This window comes from Netta rufina (assembly GCF_964035555.1).
Source record: "Netta rufina genome assembly, chromosome: 9".
NCBI lineage: Eukaryota > Metazoa > Chordata > Aves > Anseriformes > Anatidae > Netta > Netta rufina.
The window spans coordinates 3,484,751-3,506,157 of NC_140132.1; the positions used below are offsets into that span (position 1 = coordinate 3,484,751).

Below are 21,407 nucleotides of genomic sequence, written 5' to 3' on the forward strand. Positions count from 1 at the left end.
ATGAAATGTTGAATATTGATCCTAACTAAGAGCTTTGGTAATGCTGTTCTTGTGCAATGCTTGCATCTCGACTGGGAAAAAATGATTTATTTATTTATTTTTTAAACAAAACCTAAAACATTACTAGTCGTTGAGGTTTCTGTGCAAGTCACAGTACAGAAAAGACTCAAAGGTTTTATTTTTTTCTCTCTTCTGTGGACTCCTTGTTGTATTGTCTAAGCATCTTATAAATATTTATGAATGCATCCTCAAACAAAAACGAATGTATATAATGATGATCCAAAGTAGTGTTTAAGGAAGCAACTTTCCAAAGGTTGCTATGCTGTTATAGTGTGACACAACTGGGACAGTAAATCAGACCATTAAGTCCCATTTTGGTAAACAAGCCATCATCCCATCCCATCCTTCTTACTAGCTACTTTGCCTTGGCCACTTTCAGAGCAATTCACCTATTTTCTTCATCTAGTAACATTATTACGGGATTTATTATTTTTTAATCCAAGACCTAGGCAGCCCATGAAAGGAACAGAGAGAAAGTGAACTCAGCGTGTGCTCTCCTGGGACAGCCTCAGCTGCTGAGGTGCCCTGCGCATCACCTGGGAGCCGTCCCGCAGGGGAGCCCGCAGTGCAGCCATGCCCTGCAGGCACTGTGGACTTGGGCTGGGCACTCTTCTCTGCTTGCTCCATGTGATACTGGTCTTCTCTGAGCAGCGGCTGGGGCACAAATGTTGCAGCTGTGGCATGATCTCTCTGGTGGCTGGGGATTAAACGCAGTGTTTGGGCAGTGACGGAGTGCATGAGCAAGATGCTAATTCTCTTTTCCTCAGGGTTTAGGGGCTTTGTGCAAATCTCCTTGAAGTCAGTGAAGGACTTCTCCGACTGCAGTGGGCTTTGAATCTGACCCCATATGCACAATTAATTTACAGTCTGCGTTCGTCTTTTGCTAGCTGGCTTGTAAATATGAAGCGGTACTGAGCGAACCTTCGCAGGGTACACTGAATAGTTGTGAACATGCAAAGTTGCTCACTGATCTTGATCTTTTCAAAGTAGTGTGACTGCAAATGTGTGTTGAACTACCCCACAGTATGTTGCAGCCACATTCCTCTTTGGTCTTTTATGTGCTTTTTATATGTGTTCAGTTGGCATTATAAGCTCTGAGGTTTTCTTTTATGCTGTTCTACAGTACTTTAGGGAACTCATCTCTCATCGCTAATAAAATAAAACAAAACAAAGCTCTGGTAGGTCTTGCCTTGTTAACTGTTCTAGCTGGTGTGGTTCCCACTGTTCCAAAAATTATAAAGCCTTATAAGATTTAAAATATTCCCAGTGCAAAGCATGAATATTTATAGACAAAGAATAAGACTTCTTATTTTGAAATTTCAGTGCTATGAAATTGCTTTTTTGGCAAGCATGATTAAGCCACATAGACTTCCAATAATGTTTTGTAAGCTTATTCCTTAATTATGGCTTAATTTAAGTCTCTGAGCTTAAGAAAACCTATGAAACTAGCAGCAAAATATTTTCCTTGTGGAAAATTTTGTTTGCACGGAATACAAAATCTGTATTCCTTGTGGATTTTTGATGTTTTTAAACATGGTGATCCTGTATTTTTTCTTTGCATTTTTTTAAAGCGTATCAAAAATAAAAATAGCTGATACTGTGTATTTAATACAGCATTTTGAAGAAATTAGTTTGGAAAGTGCATGTAATTACTTTTTCTCCAAATGCCTTGAGTAAAATACACATGAGGTTATAAAACATGAAGTGAGAGGCACCAGATTCTGTCTCAAACAGTAACTGCTGCAAGAGACAAATTAGAAGTCATTTTGCTTTCATATACTTGTTTTTAAATGCAGCATTCTGACAACAGCAATAAATAGAATTATCTGCATAATTGTATTTATGTAGTGTTACTCTATCTTTTCTAGAGAAAATCTCTTTTCCCAGATTAAATAGTTTTCCATTCAGCTGTAAATGGAAGAATGCCTCTTTAGCAGCTGTACAGATTTAAGGGAATGTTTCTGCACGCACTTAATATGGAATTTTGATAGGGACTACTCAGTGAATTTGATTTTTAGTGAACAAAATACGGTAAGAGCACAAAAGACTTATTGCTTTCCTGTGCAGATTCGATAACAGGATATATGCTCAAAATAGCGAGACAGAAAGGAAAAGAGATGATTTGATTAAACTAAGCTAGATTTATTACTAGATTTTGTTTAACAGCTTATTTTCTTAAATCAATGTAAGAGATGTCTCAGCCCTGTAGCTCAGCACTTTTTGAAGACAGTATTGAATAGTTTTGAGCTATTCCTGGCTTAATACCGAAGTAGGAACAGCAGAAGTGCTGGAAAGACAGGACTGTTTTAGAAAACAAAACCCAAAACTTTTAAACAGTTGAAAATCCTCTGCTGTAATCATGGTCTTCTGACCCCTCTGCGGCCTTGTGTTATCAAACTAAGAATATCTGTTTCCTTAGTATTTGTATCATATCTCAACTGTTAATAATAATCTAAATATAGTTAAATAAATAAATAAAGATGGTGGCTGGGTGGCATCCCAGCTACCTGGGACATGCTTCACTGGCACTTAGACTTGCTATCATGAGCTTAGAGATACAGGCATGGGTTTTCAACCTGACTTTTCCAGGTGAGCTGAAAAGAGTGCAATCCCTTGAAATTTGGAGACTGAACATTTTTTACATTTATTTGGGTTTGAGTGGTGAAAACAATGTTTGAAGAAAGAAATACCTGGAAACCAGTCTCTCTCTCTCTCTCTCTCTCTCTCTCTCTCTCTTTTTTTTTTTTTCCCCCCCCTGTAGTAGTGGTGGGGAAATAGGGAAGTTTGGGTGAGGGGATTGCTTGATGGCTTGTATTTTCCAGATATAGGAAAATTTCCTGGCATGGCAGAAAGCAACACTGGAGTCTAGTGTCTGTGTTTCACGTATCTTTCCTCTATTTTGCAGGTTACGTATTTGGGTAAGGTTTCCACAACAGGGATGCAATTTTTGTCAGGCTGCACAGAGAAACCAGTCATTGAATTATGGAAGAAGCACACGCTCGCCAGGGAGGATATTTACCCAGCTAATGCCCTTCTGGAAATTCGCCCTTTCCAAGTCTGGCTGCATCATCTGGACCTCAAAGGCGAGGCAACAGTCCATATGGATACCTTTCAGGTAGCACGTATAGCCTACTGCACTGCTGACCACAACATCAGCCCAAATATCTTTGCTTGGGTCTATAGGGAGATCAATGATGACTTGTCCTACCAGATGGACTGCCATGCTGTAGAGTGTGAGAGCAAGCTGGAGGCCAAGAAGCTGGCTCATGCTATGATGGAGGCCTTTAAGAAGACTTTTCACAGCATGAAAAGTGATGGCCGGATCCACAGGAATAGCTCATCAGAGGAAGTGTCTCATGAATTTGAATCTGACGATGGCTGACTGAACTCATTCATGGTTCAGCAAAGGCAGAAATGGCCTAGGGAATGCGAGCTGATAGATAAATAAGCAACAATTGAAATTGGGGAATGAAAAGACTGCCAAACACTTGGCTGACCAGCTTTTTAAATCAAAAGAGCAATTTGGTATCTAAAGATATGCATCATTAAAGTAATTATGTTACATTGAAATCTGCTGCTGTTGTAAACATGAGAAAAAAGCTTCCCTCTCTTTCCCGCCAAATCTCTCACCCACCCATCGCTGTCCCTTTCTTGTCTCTGTAGTTCAGGTGCATACTGCAAAGTAGATTCATTCCTGTTTGTCTTACGAGACTGGTCAGGGAATTTTATTAGTTGCTCCTCTGGCATTCCTTGCTGGGGGGCTGATGCTGATGCACAAGAGCAAGTAGACCTACAGAGCCCTAATGGTTCCTGAAGAATCTTTCTCCAAGATGCATCACAAAAATCCTTTGACCATACGTAGGCTGAGAAAGCCGTACATAGCCTTTTAGACTAATGGCCTGGCATTCTACTGTTAATTCACATTTCACAGATTAAAAAATGAAAAACAATCCTTGTATGTACACATTATATCATATGCTATCCTTTATTTTATTCATTGTACCTATTTTCTTAATATACCTGCTGTCACATCTTTTACCTGGCACCAGTAGGTGCAGTTTCAGACTACAGACTGCAGGATACCAAAAACGGGTGGGTCGAACCCCCATGGTGGCTAGGAGTGCAGTGAACCAGCACCTCTTTCTGCTCACGTTCAAGCTCTTGTTTGCTCTGTCGGAGGGCGGCCCACTGGTAAGAGTTGAGGGACACTTGGGTCTGTCAGTGTTTGAACTGTGACTCCTCACCAACCTCAGGTCTGAAGCGGTATGAATACGGTAACCTCGACTCCGTGTCACCAGTCTCCGTGCCACCGGGCTGTTGGGCTTGGTTTGATGGAGCTGGCTCTGCCTGGCCGGGAAGCCAGGGCTGCATTACTGTAAAGATCAAAGGAAACGGCCCCGTAGGAGTCAGGTCTGAACGTTTGTTCTGGTTGAGAAGCCCATGTTAAGATTCTCATACCTTTCCTTGTGCAGAGATATAAAGAGTCATGCCTTTCTTAAATGCAAATGTTTAATAAAACTCAAATAAAAGGAAAAACTTGTTTCACTTGATATTTTTTAAGGCCAAGAGCAGATCAATAGTTTGCTAGTAATGCTGCTCCTTTATACAATTTTGTTTGTAATTATGGTAATGTTAGGGGCACTAGGGCACCTTACAGAAGCCTTAAAAGAAAGCTGATTGAAGCAGCTAGCTCTGTGTCTGTGTTTTGTGGGTATATATGTTTGTATGTCAGCGTGTATGTGCAAGTTCAGTGTTAAAGCATATAGATTGAGCATGGAGACATATTGAGGAGGGCCCACACCTCTTGGAAATACTCTTGTTGCTTTACAATGTATGTAAACTATTCTCCAGCGTAAATGCATTCATACTTTAATAAAAAAAAAAAGAAAAAAAAAAAGTTTGAGTTAAAGCTTGGGAGTTTTAAGCTGTCTTTCCAATGCAAACTCTGTGGTTTTGTTTCATGTGTGTGGGTTCTGTGTTCAGTTGCTTTATTGGAATGAAAATGTTCATTTAATTCCATTTAGCATTACATCAGTCTCCATGAGAATTGCCTTCAATAACTTTAAATTATCTTCTTTTAAATATTTGAGGTAAATTGTTGCTATTGAGGTGCTGAAGTTTTGTTTTGTTTTGTTTTATTTTATTTATTTTATTTATTTTATTTTATTTTATTTTATTTTATTTTATTTTATTTTATTTTATTTTATTTTTGCCTTTGCTCTGTTGGATATGGTTTATAATTTCTGCATTGCAGGAGGTGGTAGAGATCTCCCCCCACATAGACATCTGGCCAGTTTAGATGAGTTGTGCTGAAGGGGAACAATGTCTCCCATCCAGGGTCATGTACGGGCTATGTGTTGGTCAAAATAAAAAAACTGAGGCCTGTCACATGTATTTATCAGTTTGACCAAAGGCAAAATGAGGCAAAACTTCCTTCAGCTCCTCAGAAATTATTATTTTTTTTTTTCAGAGACGTAATCGTGTTTTAGTTTCTGTACTTGTTTGAATGTTCTGCCACCAGAGCTGCTGTGAACCAGCGTGTGGAAGCCTGTGTTCCCCTGCCTCAGCCAGATGTCCCTGCTGAAGGGAGAGCTTTGACTGTGAGTCTCAACCCTGCACCAAGGGCTGCTCAAGCGTGGCAGAGGGGCAGGTGGGAGACACCAGCGCTCCTCACACTGAGTCCCCTGCTGTGCACCCTGCTGGGTCCTTGCCACCCGGCTCACTAACGTGGCACACATGTTGGTGCTGCACTTGGCCCAGGTTTGGGACCTTTCTGTAGGCCAAGCCTGTCCTCACCTCTCAGCTGGCTGCAGGGGACCTGCTGCAGCCTTGCTGAGCGGGTGGCGTAAATGTTGCTCGGATCTCCTGCCTGGCCTGCAGAGGGAGGGCTGGGTCAGATGATCTGGTTTTGGGGAGGGCTCACGTGGTGGCACCCAGCTCAGGAGGAATCCGGGAACTATTTCAACCTGTTTTGCCTGTGGTGATGTTTGCTGTGTGTTGTCACAGGTTGGTGTTAGCAGCAGCGCTGTGCATGCTCAGTGATGGGGGTACAGAAGCCACGAGGGGTCACTTGGTGGTGGCAGTGAACTGTCCTGCTTCGTAGCTTTTGGGAAATCAGTGCTTTTGGGAGCTCAGGGCCTGCCTGTTTGCTAGGTACCTGTGTGGGTTTGGAAATGTGTTCCTGGGTGCTGGTTAGGGCCCTGGAGGGACTGCTGCACAGGGCGCACTGCCTGCCGCGTATGCAGGCCTTGTGCTGCTGGGCTGCAGCTCAGGGAATTCCTGCAGTATTTGATGTTGTGAGGTCTGTAGTATTCCTCAGCATTTGGAGGCTCTGGATCATGGGAGAATAAAAATGAAAGGTAAAGGAGAAAATTCTAGTTCTTGTGATTAGAAAATCAGACCGCTCGAAACATGAACCTGCTGTTTTCTAAGGCTTCAGACATGCAGGGGAACATGAGGGAATGTGAACTCCAGTTTATCTTAGAAAACTTAAGATTTGAAAAATAATCAGTATCATGAGTTTGGATCCTTAGATCATTTTGCATTCAGGCCAAATCCCTCTTCATTATCAACACCAAATGTGTGATGCCATTTGCATGAAGGAGAAAAGCTTCGACTCCAAAATAGTGAGAGTATCAGCTATCACTGAATGTCCGTTGCCAGTAGATACCAGAACGAAACATCAAGTTAAACTTTTCCTTAAATTAATCTGCTGGAAGGAAAAATCATAAAATTTCCATCAGAAGTCACTTCCAGTTGGCCAAAGACTTTTCTTTTCAACTACAAAGAGCACAGATTTGGATCTCACTGTATCCCATTGTGGGTTGACGAGTTCCTTTGGCATCAGCCGGGAGAATGCCTAAGGGATTTCTTTCCCTTTTCTGCGTGTAGGGGAGCGTAGAGAAGGGTCAGATATCTAAGTGTCTTATTAAGAATGCAAAAAAAAGCAGAGAGCATTTTGGTCATTAGACCTCAACGTCAATATGCAGTGTCACTAGGTCCTCTGTGTCTGTATACATATATGTCTGTGTATGTACATGTGTCCACACACACATCTTGAAAGTTGACGCTTGTTAAGTATTTTGTGCATGATCAATACGTGTAATGGGAGGTGCATTTGTGAACAGAGTCCTGCATAATAGTGGTCAGATAGATGGATGACTTCTTAAAGGCCTTTTTCTCTAGTGGGAAGCAAATTAACTTGTCTATCTACATGCAACATTTGATATACTATATGCATTATTTACCATTTACCACCAGAGCTGGCCCATTCCATGCCCAATTAGCTGCTGTAAGAATGATGTATGATTGGACTTGTTTTTCCCTGTGGCAGTGGAGCTCTGAATCGAGATTTCTTGAATTATTAATTTGTGTGTAATTGGGAAGTGATAGCTAAAATGTATGGTTGTTATCCTGTTGACTAGAGTGTTAAGTCTGCCAAGAGAATACATCCTTTCTGGAATATAGGGACATTCATTATAACTTTTTTTTTCTAATGTAATTTTAAACAGATAGAGGGTGTTTTTAAAGGTTCCTCTTCTGTTAAAGTCAAGCAGAGGGTTTCCTTCCTTTCACTGTGCAATTTATCATAGTTGGCAGCTCTTACCCATTGCCCCAACAGTGGGTGCAAGGGTCTTTTATCTCCAGGACATTACTTTCCTCTGTGCTGCCCTGGGGCCAGGCTGGGGGCAGGCCAGGTATCACCCCCCTCAACAGGGGCCTGGCTGGACCTGCTGTGGAGGCTGCTGTCTGTCCCACTGCAGCCACATGGACTCCCCATAGCACGGCTCTACAGAAATACCCGGTGTTTTCTAGCTTGGTCCTTTGTTGCTCATGCACCTGTGCCAGGGCACATGCTTGCAGCAGAGCACGCCCCAGAGGCTGGGCTGGCACAGAGCTCTCTGGGAGCTGAAAGAGGCTGGAAGGAAGGTGGGTCAGGCTGGATTTGTACTGCTGAGTTGTAAACACTAAGCTTCAAGTTTGGGAAAACATCTCTTGTATGTCAGTAGTTCATTGTAAGTGCCGTAAAAATGGTTTCTTCAGTTAGGACTGTAATTAATTTTGATTGGAGCTTTTAAAGCAGAAACAATTATTTATTGAAAGAGCTTTCATGTTTGGAGAGATGCTATCCTGTCTTCTGCAGTGCCTTCTCTGAAAAGAATTTTGAAATATGCTGGCAGCACAGACCTGGTGCATGTGGTGACCATGTGCTGCAGGCAGGATCAAAGCTGCAAGCTGCAGGATGTGTCCTGGGCCTGGGGCTCCGGGGCTCCTCAGCAGCACTGTCTCTGCCTGTTTTCGTTTTCCATCAACTGGATGATTTCAAACAGTTACAAACCTGACTTACCCCACCAAAGGAGGAGTATTTGTAAGCTACAGCTGAGAAAGCATTACAAATCCTTGTGGCAGCAGGTCATGTAGGCATAGGCATGATTTCCAGTTATTGCTAGATGGACACCCCTGGGGGGTGCTTGTTTTGATATTTTTTTTTAATTATTTTTTTTAATGTCTTTGGTGGAAGACACGTGTGAAAAGGCTGTTGATGTTTTCGCACCAGGAGGAAAGTGCTCATGTATTAACACAAGGACTTGGTGCACTTATATGGGCAAGGTGAGAACACCTAATGAAAAATGCCCCTAAAGCAGCCCAGCTCTCATGGAAAATAAGTGTTTTTTAATTATTGTGCATATCATGACCCAAAATCCAGCCATGCCTTCACAAGGGGGAATATTACTATGCAGACAGGAGTGCCTCATTTCTATTCCAACTTTTACCATCACAAGAGTGGGAATGGGGAAGTTATTACTAGATTAAAGTTGTCTATTATGCTTTGAATTGCATTCTGCATTACATTCTCTGTTATTTTCCTGTAAATCACATTGCTGTCAGAAAGAGAGGAAACATTATAATCCTATGAATAATGCATAATGTGGATGATTTTATTTTTTCCTTCTTTGTGAGCAGCATAGATTTTCTGAGAAGGACAGACAGGAGTGTATTGCTGGCATCACTTTACAGATTTAATTCTGGGAAAGTTGGTATCAGTCATATGCACGTGGAAAAAAAATAAGTTATTGCTGTCTAATTACTTACCTCTAGTTTAGAGAGAGTAGAAATAGTTTTTGACGTAATTACTGAGGATATAATTAATCAAGGTTTTCTTGTGCAATTGGGTTAAATTCTTGTGGCCTTTCTTCTGAGTGTGCATGCTGCTGCTCCCTGGCTCAGTCTCATCTTTAATAGATTCCAGACCTGGTGGTTTCAAGTAACAGCAGATATTCCAGATCCCAGGAGAATGATGAAATATGCAGAGGAACTTCAAAGGAAACTCCTCTAGAAAGGAAAAACAAGGTTAAATGATGACATAGTCACCAGTGGGATATTTTTATATCCATAAAAGATGTCAGGTCTATCCAAATGCAGAAACAGGTGAAATCTGAAACTGTGCTACATCATGGTGGTGCCCGAGACTAACAAACAAACGCTGCTTCATGCTCACCTGGACACTACTAAAGAGTTTGCACCCAATTCTTACCAGGGTTTCCAGTGATTTTTTTTGTGTGCTTTTTTCTCAAATCTGCTCTGACCACACAAAGAAAAGGCATTTGTGTCTCCTTTCCCTGTTTCTAATCACTTTTGCTATTGAACAGTGACGGAATGGCTGTGAGGAGCTGGAGTCGGGCCTACCACACGAGGAGCCATGCGGTCCCTGCTTTTCTGCCATGGCCGTCCCATTTGCCCATCCTCAACATCCCCAGGAGGTCACTGTCACTTCCAGTGAACTTTGCTCTGCTCCCTGGACTGCCACAGTGTCTTCTGCAGGTAGCATGCCCAGGTGGCATTTGTGTAATGTCAGAAAAATACATCTTTTCCTACCACTGCTGCGGCAGTGTTTATGTGGTAACATATTAGTCTGTGCAGAGCTGAGGGGGAAAGGCCAGAGTCTCCTTCCTGCTGTTTGCAGAAGGGTGACCAACAGTAATTGCCCAGCAGTCTCTAATTGACTCATTAGAGGTCTCAGCTGATGTGCTCACAGCAGGGTGAACTGTAAGGCCTCAGCTGACTAGAAGTATGGATGTCAGGATGTGACAGGGCCACAGGCCCAGCTGGTGTATGTGGTGGGTGGCTCGCAGGGAAGGGCATGGGGCTGGGACCTGGGGCTGGCATCGCTGGTTGTGGGGTGCTCCGAGCTTGGCCAAGCCGCAGGCCGGGGTGCCCAGCATTAGGGTTAGGTTGGGTTGGGCTGACATCCCTTGCTGTGGCTGTCTGCAGCAATTTGCTCTGCTTCACTCACCGCTGTTGGTCTTCCTCCTGTGCCTGGTGATTTCAGGGTGTGAGAAGGAGCAAAAATCCTTACAGAAAATAAATAAATAAACACCTGACCAATAACTCCCCACGATGGCGCACTGCTGCCTCGCAGCACCTCATGGTGGGCCTTTCTCCTGGTGTGCACAGTGGGGTGCCTTGGGCAGAGGTATTTAGCGCCCATCTCACACAGGCGTTTGTAGCGTGGTGTATTGCAATAGCTGGGGGATGCGTGTCAGGTTGGCTCATTTCTATTCCTGTCGTTTTGTTTGCCTGGCTGGCACCTCTCTGCTCCTCCAGCACTGCAAGGGCCACACAGGAGCTACATACAATGCTTCCTCTGCTTGCAGGATGAGCTGATGCTCAGTTGTGCTGAGCTTTCTTAGGCCAGCACACTCCAGTACAGCAGGTCACCAAGTTCCCTGTGCCTTGCTTACAGAAATCCTAATTTATGCTATTAGAAATGGTAAGAACAAAGAGTTTGAGCATGGTTTATATTTTGCTTGAGCACTGCAGTGGGTCTCAGCTAATTCATCAGCAGCGGTTCGTTCTGCTTGACATCCTAGAGAATGGCTCCTCTCCCGAGGCATTTCTTCCAACTTAATTGCCAAGTTATAGTGAAATACGAGGTTCGTTGTTGTCTGCTGGAGCACTGGGGATTCAGTTTTGTTGGCACATTTTTCATGACCCCATGTCAGCAGCATAGCTAGGCTATGAGATAATTTGCACGCTTTAGATGAGCAGCTGAATGCATCTTCACTGAAGAGAAAAATAAGTTTGATCAGTCCAGTGGAATTAATTAGGTAAAACAGAGAATTAACTCTAATCTTGTAGATTAAGTGATGTCAGACAATGCAAGACCTTAGTATCTTTCTTGCAGGTGGAAATCAAAGGGCTCCAAGCTGGTAAACTGAGATTTAATAAAAGTTAGAAAAACAATAGCTGTAGAAAATGTAGAAAAAAATACTACAGCTCAAAAGGCCATTTAACATCTAAAAGGAAAGAGTGGTGTACCTCTATTTCCCCACAATGCTTCAGTTCTACAATGGCTTTCCCCTCATTTCCTAATTAAGCAGTTCTGAGGTTGTGAGGAAAGACATCAGCCCTGCAAGCCCAGCTCCTCCTCTTTGTGCTGTTGCAGGTGTCCTGCTGCTATCATAGGATTTTGGATGCTATTGAATGTACTGAAATTTTGCTGGCAACAGGGATGAGTGTTGAATAGCAGAGGAAAAAGTAGAAGAAACAGATAATAACAGATGTAATGGTGCCTGCCTCTCCTGTGGAAGCTGTGTGCGTTGCTTTGAGGAATGATGAAGGACTGATTCTGTGTAAGTTTTTGCTCTGCGTAACCTCCCCTGCATGGGAGGTAACTGATGGCAGTCAAAATCTCTTCATTGGGAATTGCAGCAGTGACCAGCTTGGCAACGCAATTCTCCAGCTTCCTGGAAAACAAGTATTTCCACAGGGTTATTAGAGCTCCCCCCTGGAAACTTAAGATGTCAGGGCTTGTTGTGGCTGGGACACCAGGGGCCTGATTCTGGCAGCCTGGGGTAGCAGGGAGCATATCTGAGGAGAAAAGCAGCAGAGGTAATAAGCTTCATTCTTTGGAGCGTCGCTACCCCCTTCTTGTTTGTTCATACCTGTTTCTAACTTCAAGGAGTCCCACAGTGAAGTGCCAAGATATGAAATCTCATGATGCAAGCAACAGAAAATAAGTTTAATGAATACTGCATGTTCTACATCCCATAATTTTATCCATAAGCTCTCAGACTTCAAGAAATTGCTCTGAAATTGGCAGCCTAGACTTAATATTTTCTACCATTTTGCCATCACATGCAATTTTAGTTCTCAAGTGACTCCAATTTTAAACTTTCAGTGATTTAAACAGCTGCACTGTGCACAGGCTCGAGTGAGGACATGCTTTTGTAATCAAGGCGCCCAACTCCAAATTTTATGGTATGATGGTTACTGTGCCATTCAAACTATGCCCCATTAGACAGAAGTGCATTCCTTTGATTTTACCAAAGAGACCATAAATATAACAAAACGCATAGCTGGAAAACATGATTTCATGCCTGGATTTTTCAGCTCCTTGCTAATACAAAGAATAAATAAAGTGGTCCCTGAAAAGGGCATCTCTGCACTGAATCGTGTTTGTATTGTTTGCATGGCTAGCAGAGTTCATCATTAGGCTTACCAGAAAATAGATGCCTCTTACAACATTTAGAGACATAAGGAACTCAGTTTTCAAATCAAAGCAGTAAGAATACAGGCGTAACATCCTATTTCAGCAGTTTAACATGTGGAGGCTCAGAGCATGGGGGGAGGGAGTTGTTACGCTTGATATAAAAATGTAGATGATGTTCCATAAATGCATAACTAAAACTAATTGTCAGCAGTCATACACTTGGCAAACTGTGAGTCTTATTGCCTGAAAAATTCTTACTGTATCCTTCCTTTCCCTTCAAGGTGATGTAATGTTTTCATCTCTGAAAACCTGGTTTCAAGAAAGATTTGGCTCCAGAATGGAAATCTGCTTTTGATTCAACGTTAGGTCCTAGCAGACAGTACTTTTCAGTGCCATTTGTTTGATTGCTGCAGCCTTTTTTCAAAAAAAAAAAAAAAAAAAAGTCCCAGTGCATGTTGCCAACTGTGATTGGCAGTACATAGCCTGTACAGTCTCTATCTGTAATAATAAAGGTTACCGAGGTCCTCGGTTAATTCAGCACCAACACAAAGTAACTGAATAAATTCAATCAAATTTTCAAAATAAAATTGAATGGCTATGCCATCTGGTATTAGTGAAGCAAAAAAATAAAACAGCATGCACAGGTACAATAACAGAGAATTTAATTTGGGTAATTAAGTTTAATACATAATAAAATTTTATAGTAAACATTTAAAATGCTCCTAAAAATATAAGTGCTTATTTGCACAACATTTTATGCAGAAAGGTACTCATTACAAATAGATCTATTGGGTAATTTTGCACTGTGAGTTTTTATGTAAAGTATTGACTTACATCAAAGCCTGAGCGCAAGCCGTTGGCAAGTGACTTCAGCTGGTATTGGATTAGGTCCAGTGGGTGAATGGGCAAGCTTCGTGCTAGATTTAAAAATATAATTGCTCTCCTGAAAACCTCAAATCAGGTACTTTTCCTTGCCAACACTGGTGATTCTCCTTTTAAAAAATGTGCAAAACCAAATATTACTTTCCCTCCTCTCTCTCTGCTTCCCACCCTTAGTTTGCTTGGTGCTTCCTCAGGTGGTGAACCTAGTGCCTGGGCACATTCCAGCAGCATTCCAACAGCCAAAGGCAAAGTGGTATCCAGCTGGCATCCCTTGTCCCACCAACACTGTGCTCCCTGGACAGGCAGCAGTCAGCAAGCCTCCGTCCCGCCACTTGCTGGGGGCAGGTTGGGTGCTGCCAGTGGCCGAGAGGAAGGAGATGGTGGAGAGGAGATGGCCTGGCTGAAGTTGCTGTCGGGTGTGCTGGTGGGACTGGGGATGGACTGGGTTAAAGGCTCATTGCATCTCCCTGTCCCTGTTTCTTTCCCTGAATTCCTTTGGACAGGCTGATGACAGTGCCAGTATCAAAAGAGAAAGGTCAGAAGAAAAGTGGCATTTGATTAGTGCTACCTGTGACTTTTAGCACTGGGGTTGATAGCCCATGGGGGCCCACTGAAAGCATGTGAATAGGTGGGCTTGGAGGCATTGTATTTTGGAGGTTATTAAAAGATGATTTAATAACAATAAAGCTTGGCTGCAGACTAGTGCCTTTAGAAATGTTGAGATAGTGGTAGTGATTTGCTAAATTGTTTATCGGTTAAGCACAGCATGGAGGCTCAGTGGGCTCTGCTTCACCGTCAGCTCACTCCAGAACATCAGGAATTCTTGTCTGGAAGCAGCTCAGAGGCACTGTGCATGGGCAGGATAGTGCCAGTGGAAAACCCCAGGCAATTTTACATTTATGTGGGTAGGAAGCCAAAATTCTTGTGTGTACTTCAAGCATAGCAAATACTATTTTTTTTCTCAGACATAAATGTAAGAAGACACGGTAAAATGTAATACGAGTCTCTCCTGTAACCCAGGAATTATCATAGCAGGCAGAGCAGTTCTCCGTTTTGTGCATTATCAGGCCTTTGATAATGGCTCGTGCTTGGCTTCAGATGCTGTCCCTGCAATGCTAGAACCTGCCCACTGGAAGAATTTTTTCCCCAGTCTCAGGAGTCTGCCCTGAAATATGTGTGTTTACATCTTTGTAAACCTATTTACCTCATCCAACCATCTGATATTCTCATTTTTTATGGAAATGTCTAATCTGTATGTGAACCCCATTAAGCAATTGAATGCAATGACAACATGTGGCAATGAGTTAATAGGTTGTGCACATGCTGTGCAACTTTTTTTTTTTTTATCAGTAGTAAATCATTAAAGCTGTTGAAAATCTGTTTGCTCTCCCATGCACAATTCCTTGCCCTGATACAGTGAGAAGGGGTAAAGCTAACCCCATTCTTTCCTTTTCTGCTGTTATTTATGAATCCAAATATTTGATGTCGTGTTTGTGTCTGTTCCAAACTAAAAAAAAAAAAAAAGCACATCACCACTGATTTTTATTTCCTTTTTACAGGTCTCCTGTTTATATATATGTATATATATTTATATATAAATACATTTAAAAATATGTATAAAACTTCATGAAAGGACATGTCAGATGTACAGGTTTATGTGCAGAATACAGCTTTTTTACGTAACTACAAAAATGTTCCACGGTGCTTTGTTGTTCTTAACAAGCCTGCTTTTAAAACTGCTGTTCATAACCTTCAATATCCATGTTTTGAACTGGAGTGCTTTATAGCAAGTGGTAGCCTTCTCACTCATAAAAATTATCAGTATGTTTGGCATAATGATGAAAAAATGTTTTCATCAGTTGTAGTTGACAATGGATATTTTTTCACTAATTGGCAAGAGGGTTGTTAATCTGGGATATATTAATTGATTTGGCAGCTGTTTGTGAGTTTGCACTCTGATGAAACAGTTGAATATACATACTTTGAAAAGCCCTATAGATACTAAACCTCTGCCAGCTTATCTAACGAAAGTATCCTCCCTGTTTTAGTCTTCAGTTAGAGTATTGGCATTAAATGAATAAACTTGATTAAAAAAATAAAATAAAAATATCTTTGAGGAAATAATATTGCCTTGAAAAGGAAATAGGGCATTCAGTTAAGCACATCTTTTGTATACAAAATATTCTATGTAGATTCTGGTATTGCTTTGCAGGATTGGGTGCTGAGTGCGTATGGGGCTGGTGGACAGTTTTGACAGCCACAGATGTGCCAGAAGGGAAAGTCCTGACATGAAGCCTCAGAGAAACATCTCCAGGCTGTACCTGTTAATCAAGCACACAGGTCTGAGCTGCAGTCTAAATGGGTGCTATTTGTCCCAAATCAGTTAGAGGAACACCACCACGTGAGAGCGAGCATTCTCAGAGTTAGGGCTTGCAAAGCGATGGCCTTCATTGTGGAAAGGAAGGCTGGCCTTTACTCAGTCCTTGTGAGTAAAGAAAATGCCCACTTTCCACAGTAATTAACAGGCATCGTCCTGCAGCTCGAGGGGCAGCTGCTCTGCTGGCCAGCCTCACTTGCTCAGTGCATGCACAGGGTGCTCGGTGCTGCACGGAAAAGTGACTCCTCACTGATGCTGCCTCTTCTAGCAAAAGCATTTGCTATGTAGCTTTATTAATTACGAATTGAAGGCATCCGCATATTCAGAATAACTGCAACACTTTCCGCTGGAATGCAGGAGATATTTGGCATTACCAGCTTCAAAGGGTGGCAGAGGGAGAGGAGGAATTTAATTCTGTGCATGTATGAGGTAATGTCAATTCCTTGCAGGCAGGAGACTGGGGCTTAATTGATATCATATGGCTAACAAATGTACTCCAAAACCAGCCTCATTTGATCGCTTTTTAATAACTAATAACTCTCAGTGGGAGTCCGAAATATGTACGTATAAAAAAGCCTGCTGGAGCTGCCTCCCTCGCCTGCCAAGATCGCTGTTACTGAAACAAACGTGTACCTTTTGCAGTCCTGGAACAGACACCAGCGCTGGCTGGACACGTACTCTGTCCGCCAGCCCTGGCCGGCAGTGTCTGGAGGAGCTGCGGCGCGGTGCAGGATGCGTCCCGCCGGCAGTGGTAGCCAGCCCTGGCCTCAAGCCGTGGCTGGAGGGGCTTGCATCGCATCCCCTGGCTCCAAGTGACTGTCTGCCCACAGCCACAGAGCTTACAAGGCTAATGGTGAGCCACCTGAAGATGTTTCTGCCATGAATCACTTTTTCCCTTAGAGTTTATTTCCTTCGTGAACCACAGAGCAAGGATTTGTCCTCAGTTACAGGGCAGGAGATCCAGCAGGGGCTCAGCTCTCAGGCCCTGGGCATCCCTACTCCTTGAGAGCCTCCTGGTTCAACCTCCAGCCTGGCACAACGGTGGGGCTGTGCTGGCTGCAGGCACAGCTGTGTCCCTCTGCGTGTCCCCGTGTCCCCACATCCCCATGTGTGTCCCTGGCCCCGAAGCCCCACTGCCAGTTACATAAAAGCTGCATCGGCAGAGCAGGACCTGGCACAAGCAGACGTTTGCAGGGCAGGGTGTACTTACAAATGGCATCTATTGATTATAGCTGACAAAATCAGCTTCTCAAGGGAGATCTTCAGGCTTTAGTTTATGTTTTCAATGAGGAGCAGCTGCAGGAGGATGGCTGGCCTTGCGCTCTGTTTCATGGGGCCCTATATGAGAGTTAGAGCACTTGCAGCACTTGCCTGCCTTGTATAAACTTAATATGCATTTAGGAAGCACTCAATGCAACCCAAGTTAAGATATAGCAGGGTGAAGTTTCAAACAACGTAAACTTCTCTCTGTCTGATCCCTCTATTTATGACCTGTTAAGCTAAACACTGAACTAGGAAAGAAGAAAACCAAGGCCAACGCAACGCAGCCGTTGCAGTGCAGGCGTTGCTCACTGAGCACACCCAGGGCTGCTGAGGCTGGGGAGCAGAACGCTGCTGCTCCCATTTGGCAGGTGTTCGGTGTTGGGGCACTTAGAGTGTGGACTTAAATTATTACTGGCAAATATCAGTTCAAGTAATTCAGAGGGACACAGCTTGCAGTAGCATGGCTTGTCTCAGTGAACTTTATGGCAAACTGTTTCAGCTGCCATCCTAGACATCAGCGTAATCTTGGGTAAGTTTTGTGTGGCCCTGAGCTTGAAGCAAGGCAGATCCAGCATGCCTTTGGTTCTGCCCGTGGTTAAACATTCCTCTCATTTGTGTGCATCTGGGACAGTGTTGAAAGGGATTCAGGTTGCTTGTTTATAATCAGAGCTGGAACTGGACAAATTGTGCTTGGGATGACTCCCAAGTATCTGACTTCTGTCGCTTAACATGAGGGGCAGAAGCAGGAGTAATTCAAATCAGAGTTTGCAGGAAGGGTATCAATGTCCATACACTGAAAATAATTAAGGAGAAACCTCTCCTGAGATTACAGGGACTACCAGGAAGACAGCAAAAAATGTGGAAAACTTTATGCAGGCCAGAAAAAGGAAAACAAAACATGGGGCTGTATAATTAATGATGAAAACAGAATTATATTCTGTTTGGGAAGAAAATAAACACACTGAAAGAGTCCAGAGACACTTGTGCAAACAGGGACTGATGAATGGAGACTACTGTTTTGGTGAAGCAATATTTTAAAATTAGTAGAAAAAACGATGAGCTTTTAAATTATTGCTCCAAAAAGCAGAGTTGAAATGCTAGAAATGGCTGGGTTTTGTTGCAGAAGGGAAGCAGAACCACTGCAGTGCCTGTTGCCTTTCTGCTCTCCCTTCTGCAAAGCAGCAGAGGTAGCATAGCAGGCACATCCCAGCACGTCTTCCCTTCTCACCTCTTCCTGGAGACAGAACAGGGCCAATTTATAAGTATCATTCCTGGAAGCAATGTCAGGAGAGGTTGTGGCCTGTTACCATTAAAACACCTGGTGACTTCGTATAATATGTGTTGTACACTGATATTACTTCACCTCTATAAAGCTGTCTTTGATTATATTTTATTAGGACTTGCACCAAGTTGCACAGTACTAACACAGTTACTTATGTGGGGATCTTTCCCTTGGCCTCCTTTTTGCCTGTTTTTCCCTGTCCGTCACAGCTCAACCCGGCCAGCTCTGGGTGACTACATGTTTCGTTTCAGAGGATTAGGTAATCAAAAGGCACTGTTCCTTCAGAAATGTTCATTAAAAAGCAAACAAACACAAAACAAACAACACTTACTGCAATGGGATATTAACACGTTGTTCTGAAACTCTGGTACTTCAGTTTTTAACTTCAGTGAATACATTTCATCGGAACTTGCAAGAAATAGCTCACTGCTCTTAGAAACAAACAAGATCTTATGGAAGTGAAGCAGCAGCACGGTTGGACAAAGTAACGGGTGGCTTTATTGTGCTTCCAGGTGGGAGCTGCTAGGTCCTCATACAGCACTGACTAAACAAACAGCAACCAACAGATAACCCCATGCCCTCTTACAGGAATGGTGCTGCTGTAGGGAAGAATGATAAGAACAGAGATTGATCTTCAGGCCTTTTCCATAAAGTTTTGGCTTTACTGAAGACGCTCAGCAAGCACTAGTGCAAACAGTTCATTTTCCTGTTTCAAATGCAGACCTCCCAGCCTTCTTGGCTGCAAATCTCCTCGATTTGTTCAACTGCTGACCTTTCATTCTCTGCCAGCTGGGTACGATGTTGGTATCAGGCCCAGTTACCAACAGATCTTAGTAACAGCAGCCTCGTGGGGAACCTAAAGACACAATTATTTTCATTTATATTAGTACAGCTTGTGTCCTGCCCATAAGCTGTTACCTGCCATCCCAAAAGCTGTGGCACATCCCGACAGTTTACACTGCCTCCCTGCCCTGCCTCTGCACTCCTTCATACCACCCACGCTGCTGGAAACCAAGGTCCCACCCTTGGAGAACTGCACTGTTTGCTTGGCTGGTGCCAGCTCTGTGCCCGCAGCAGTCCCCGTGCCTGGCTCGAAGCGTGGGGTTGGAGTGGTGGGTGCGAAGGTAAGTGCGCAGATGTGGCCCCATCACACTTAATTGTTTCAATTTCTACAATGAGATGATATAAAAATTCTTGTGATGCAAAGCATGCAAAGATGCTTGTAAAAAAAAAAAAAAAGTTATTAATTTTTATGCCTTGTAAATGTAAACCGCAATTCACTTTAAGCTTGCTGTAAAAATATTCCTCTTAAAATTTGAGTTTATAGGATACAGAACAAATAGAATTTCAGAAAAAGTCTGGCTTCTATTCTCCTGAGAGCTCTGTTATTGTTAATTAATAATTCTGGTTTGCTTTTCTTTGTTTTCAAGGCTTTTCAAGGAAAATGCTGCTGAAGCTCTGCTGTTTCACTGCCTTTCTTTGATAAATATTTTATCAAATAGTAATCAACATCTTGTAATTCAATTGTACAGTCTAACCTAGTGCAACTGAAAGAAGCAAAAGCTGAATGTGAAATTACCAAACCTTTATATTCTCAGAGAAGTTGGATTGCACTGATATTCATTTATTGAAAGCTGAGCAGCATGTTGCCATTTTGCTGCTGCCAGACGTTTCCGAGTGGCAGGATTTGGCTGCTAGCATTTAACCCTAAAATCATGCTTTGGGGAATGCCGGCATAGCAAATGGTGGTGCTCACGGAGGCACCGGCTGCTGTCTGAGCAGTAAAACAGAGCCTGGCAGGCACTGATGGGTGCTTGTACCTCTTGGGTGGGTGGGAGACACTCCTCCTGCTACCTGCCTGCAGGATGATCAAGCTGTAGGCTTACGAAGGAGGAGCTGTTTGAAAACCACATGGCCTTTTTGCCCAGGTTGTGCTAGGCACCACACCACCAGCCCAGCACGCGGCCCCCGGACTGGTGTGGAGCATTGCTGCTGGGTGGGAGGGCTGGGAGCGCACTGGCTTCATTTACAGGCTGCCAAAATGCAGGCCTCGGGGCTGTGCATTAATGTAGTAATCCTAGCTACAATAAAGCAACCGTTTTTCAGAAGTGCTGATCTCCCACAGCTTTCAATAGACTCTGTGTATTTATTTATTTATTTATTTATGTTAGTGCTGTAAAAATCAGAGCTCTTTCCTTTCACTGTCCGAACAGAGTTGTGTGTCGGGCAGCCTTCAGCATAACGTTGTGTTTCAGGAATGATTCTCACGTTCTGTTGAAGCAAGAGGCTTGAAAACTATTTGGGTTAGTTTTTTTTTTTTTTTTTTCTTTTTTTCTTTTTTTTTCCCTGAAGTATTCGAAGCATAATGCTATAACTAGGCACCCTTCCCCTGAACAGGCAGAAACCAGAGGTACATATGGGCTGGCCCAGCGCAGAGCCCTGCCTCTCCCCACAGCTCGCCCTGGTGTTCGTCTCTGCCTTCTGAGAGCAACAGCGGAGATGCCCCCGTGGTTTACATGCTGGCTCTTGATGTCCCTCCAAATCCAAGCATTCCTGGCCTTGTGTGGTCTGGGGTCGCTGATACACTGTTTGGTAGGAAATGGAAGGCCTAAAAATGGAAGACCTAAAAAGAGCAGGCCTGTGCCTTGCCCCTGTAGGGATGACAGGAGCAAGGGCTTTTTACACGTACGAGGCAGGAGGAGTTGCTGTGATCAGTTCCCAGGACCAAATCCAGCTCAAGGTCAATAAATTAACTTCCAAATCCTTTGGCCCAAGTTTATGTATTTTGGAGTAGAATTCAAAATAAAACAAAAATGCCTGAACAAGAAAAGCAAATCTACAGGTCTGAGCAGATGGAGGGTTTATCATTTCCCCATCCCGTGGTTCTTTGGCCAAAGGGAAACGTAACAGTGCCAATACTGCTGCATTCATTAAAGGGGAAACTAAGAGGCAAGTTATGTGCCCCACTCTGTGCTCAGTTTGTGAGGAGTGGTCGTGTGCTGAGTGGGGACCAGGCATGTGCAGGAAGGCCTCTGAGCTCCCCGCCGTGC

The 21,407-nt window shown here is 43.3% G+C and overlaps 1 protein-coding gene across 1 annotated transcript in view; it reads left to right on the forward strand.

Annotated features, from left to right (window-relative positions):
• The window catches only part of PID1 (phosphotyrosine interaction domain containing 1), an 82,719-nt gene extending 77,843 nt beyond the window's left edge, over positions 1-4,876 (forward strand). Inside the window, exon 3 of the mRNA XM_084291638.1 lies at positions 2,966-4,876. Coding sequence (XP_084147764.1) covers positions 2,966-3,442 — 477 coding nt within the window. The 3' untranslated portion in view covers positions 3,443-4,876. The remainder of the gene's footprint in view (positions 1-2,965) is intronic.
• Positions 4,877-21,407: the final 16,531 nt, after the last annotated feature.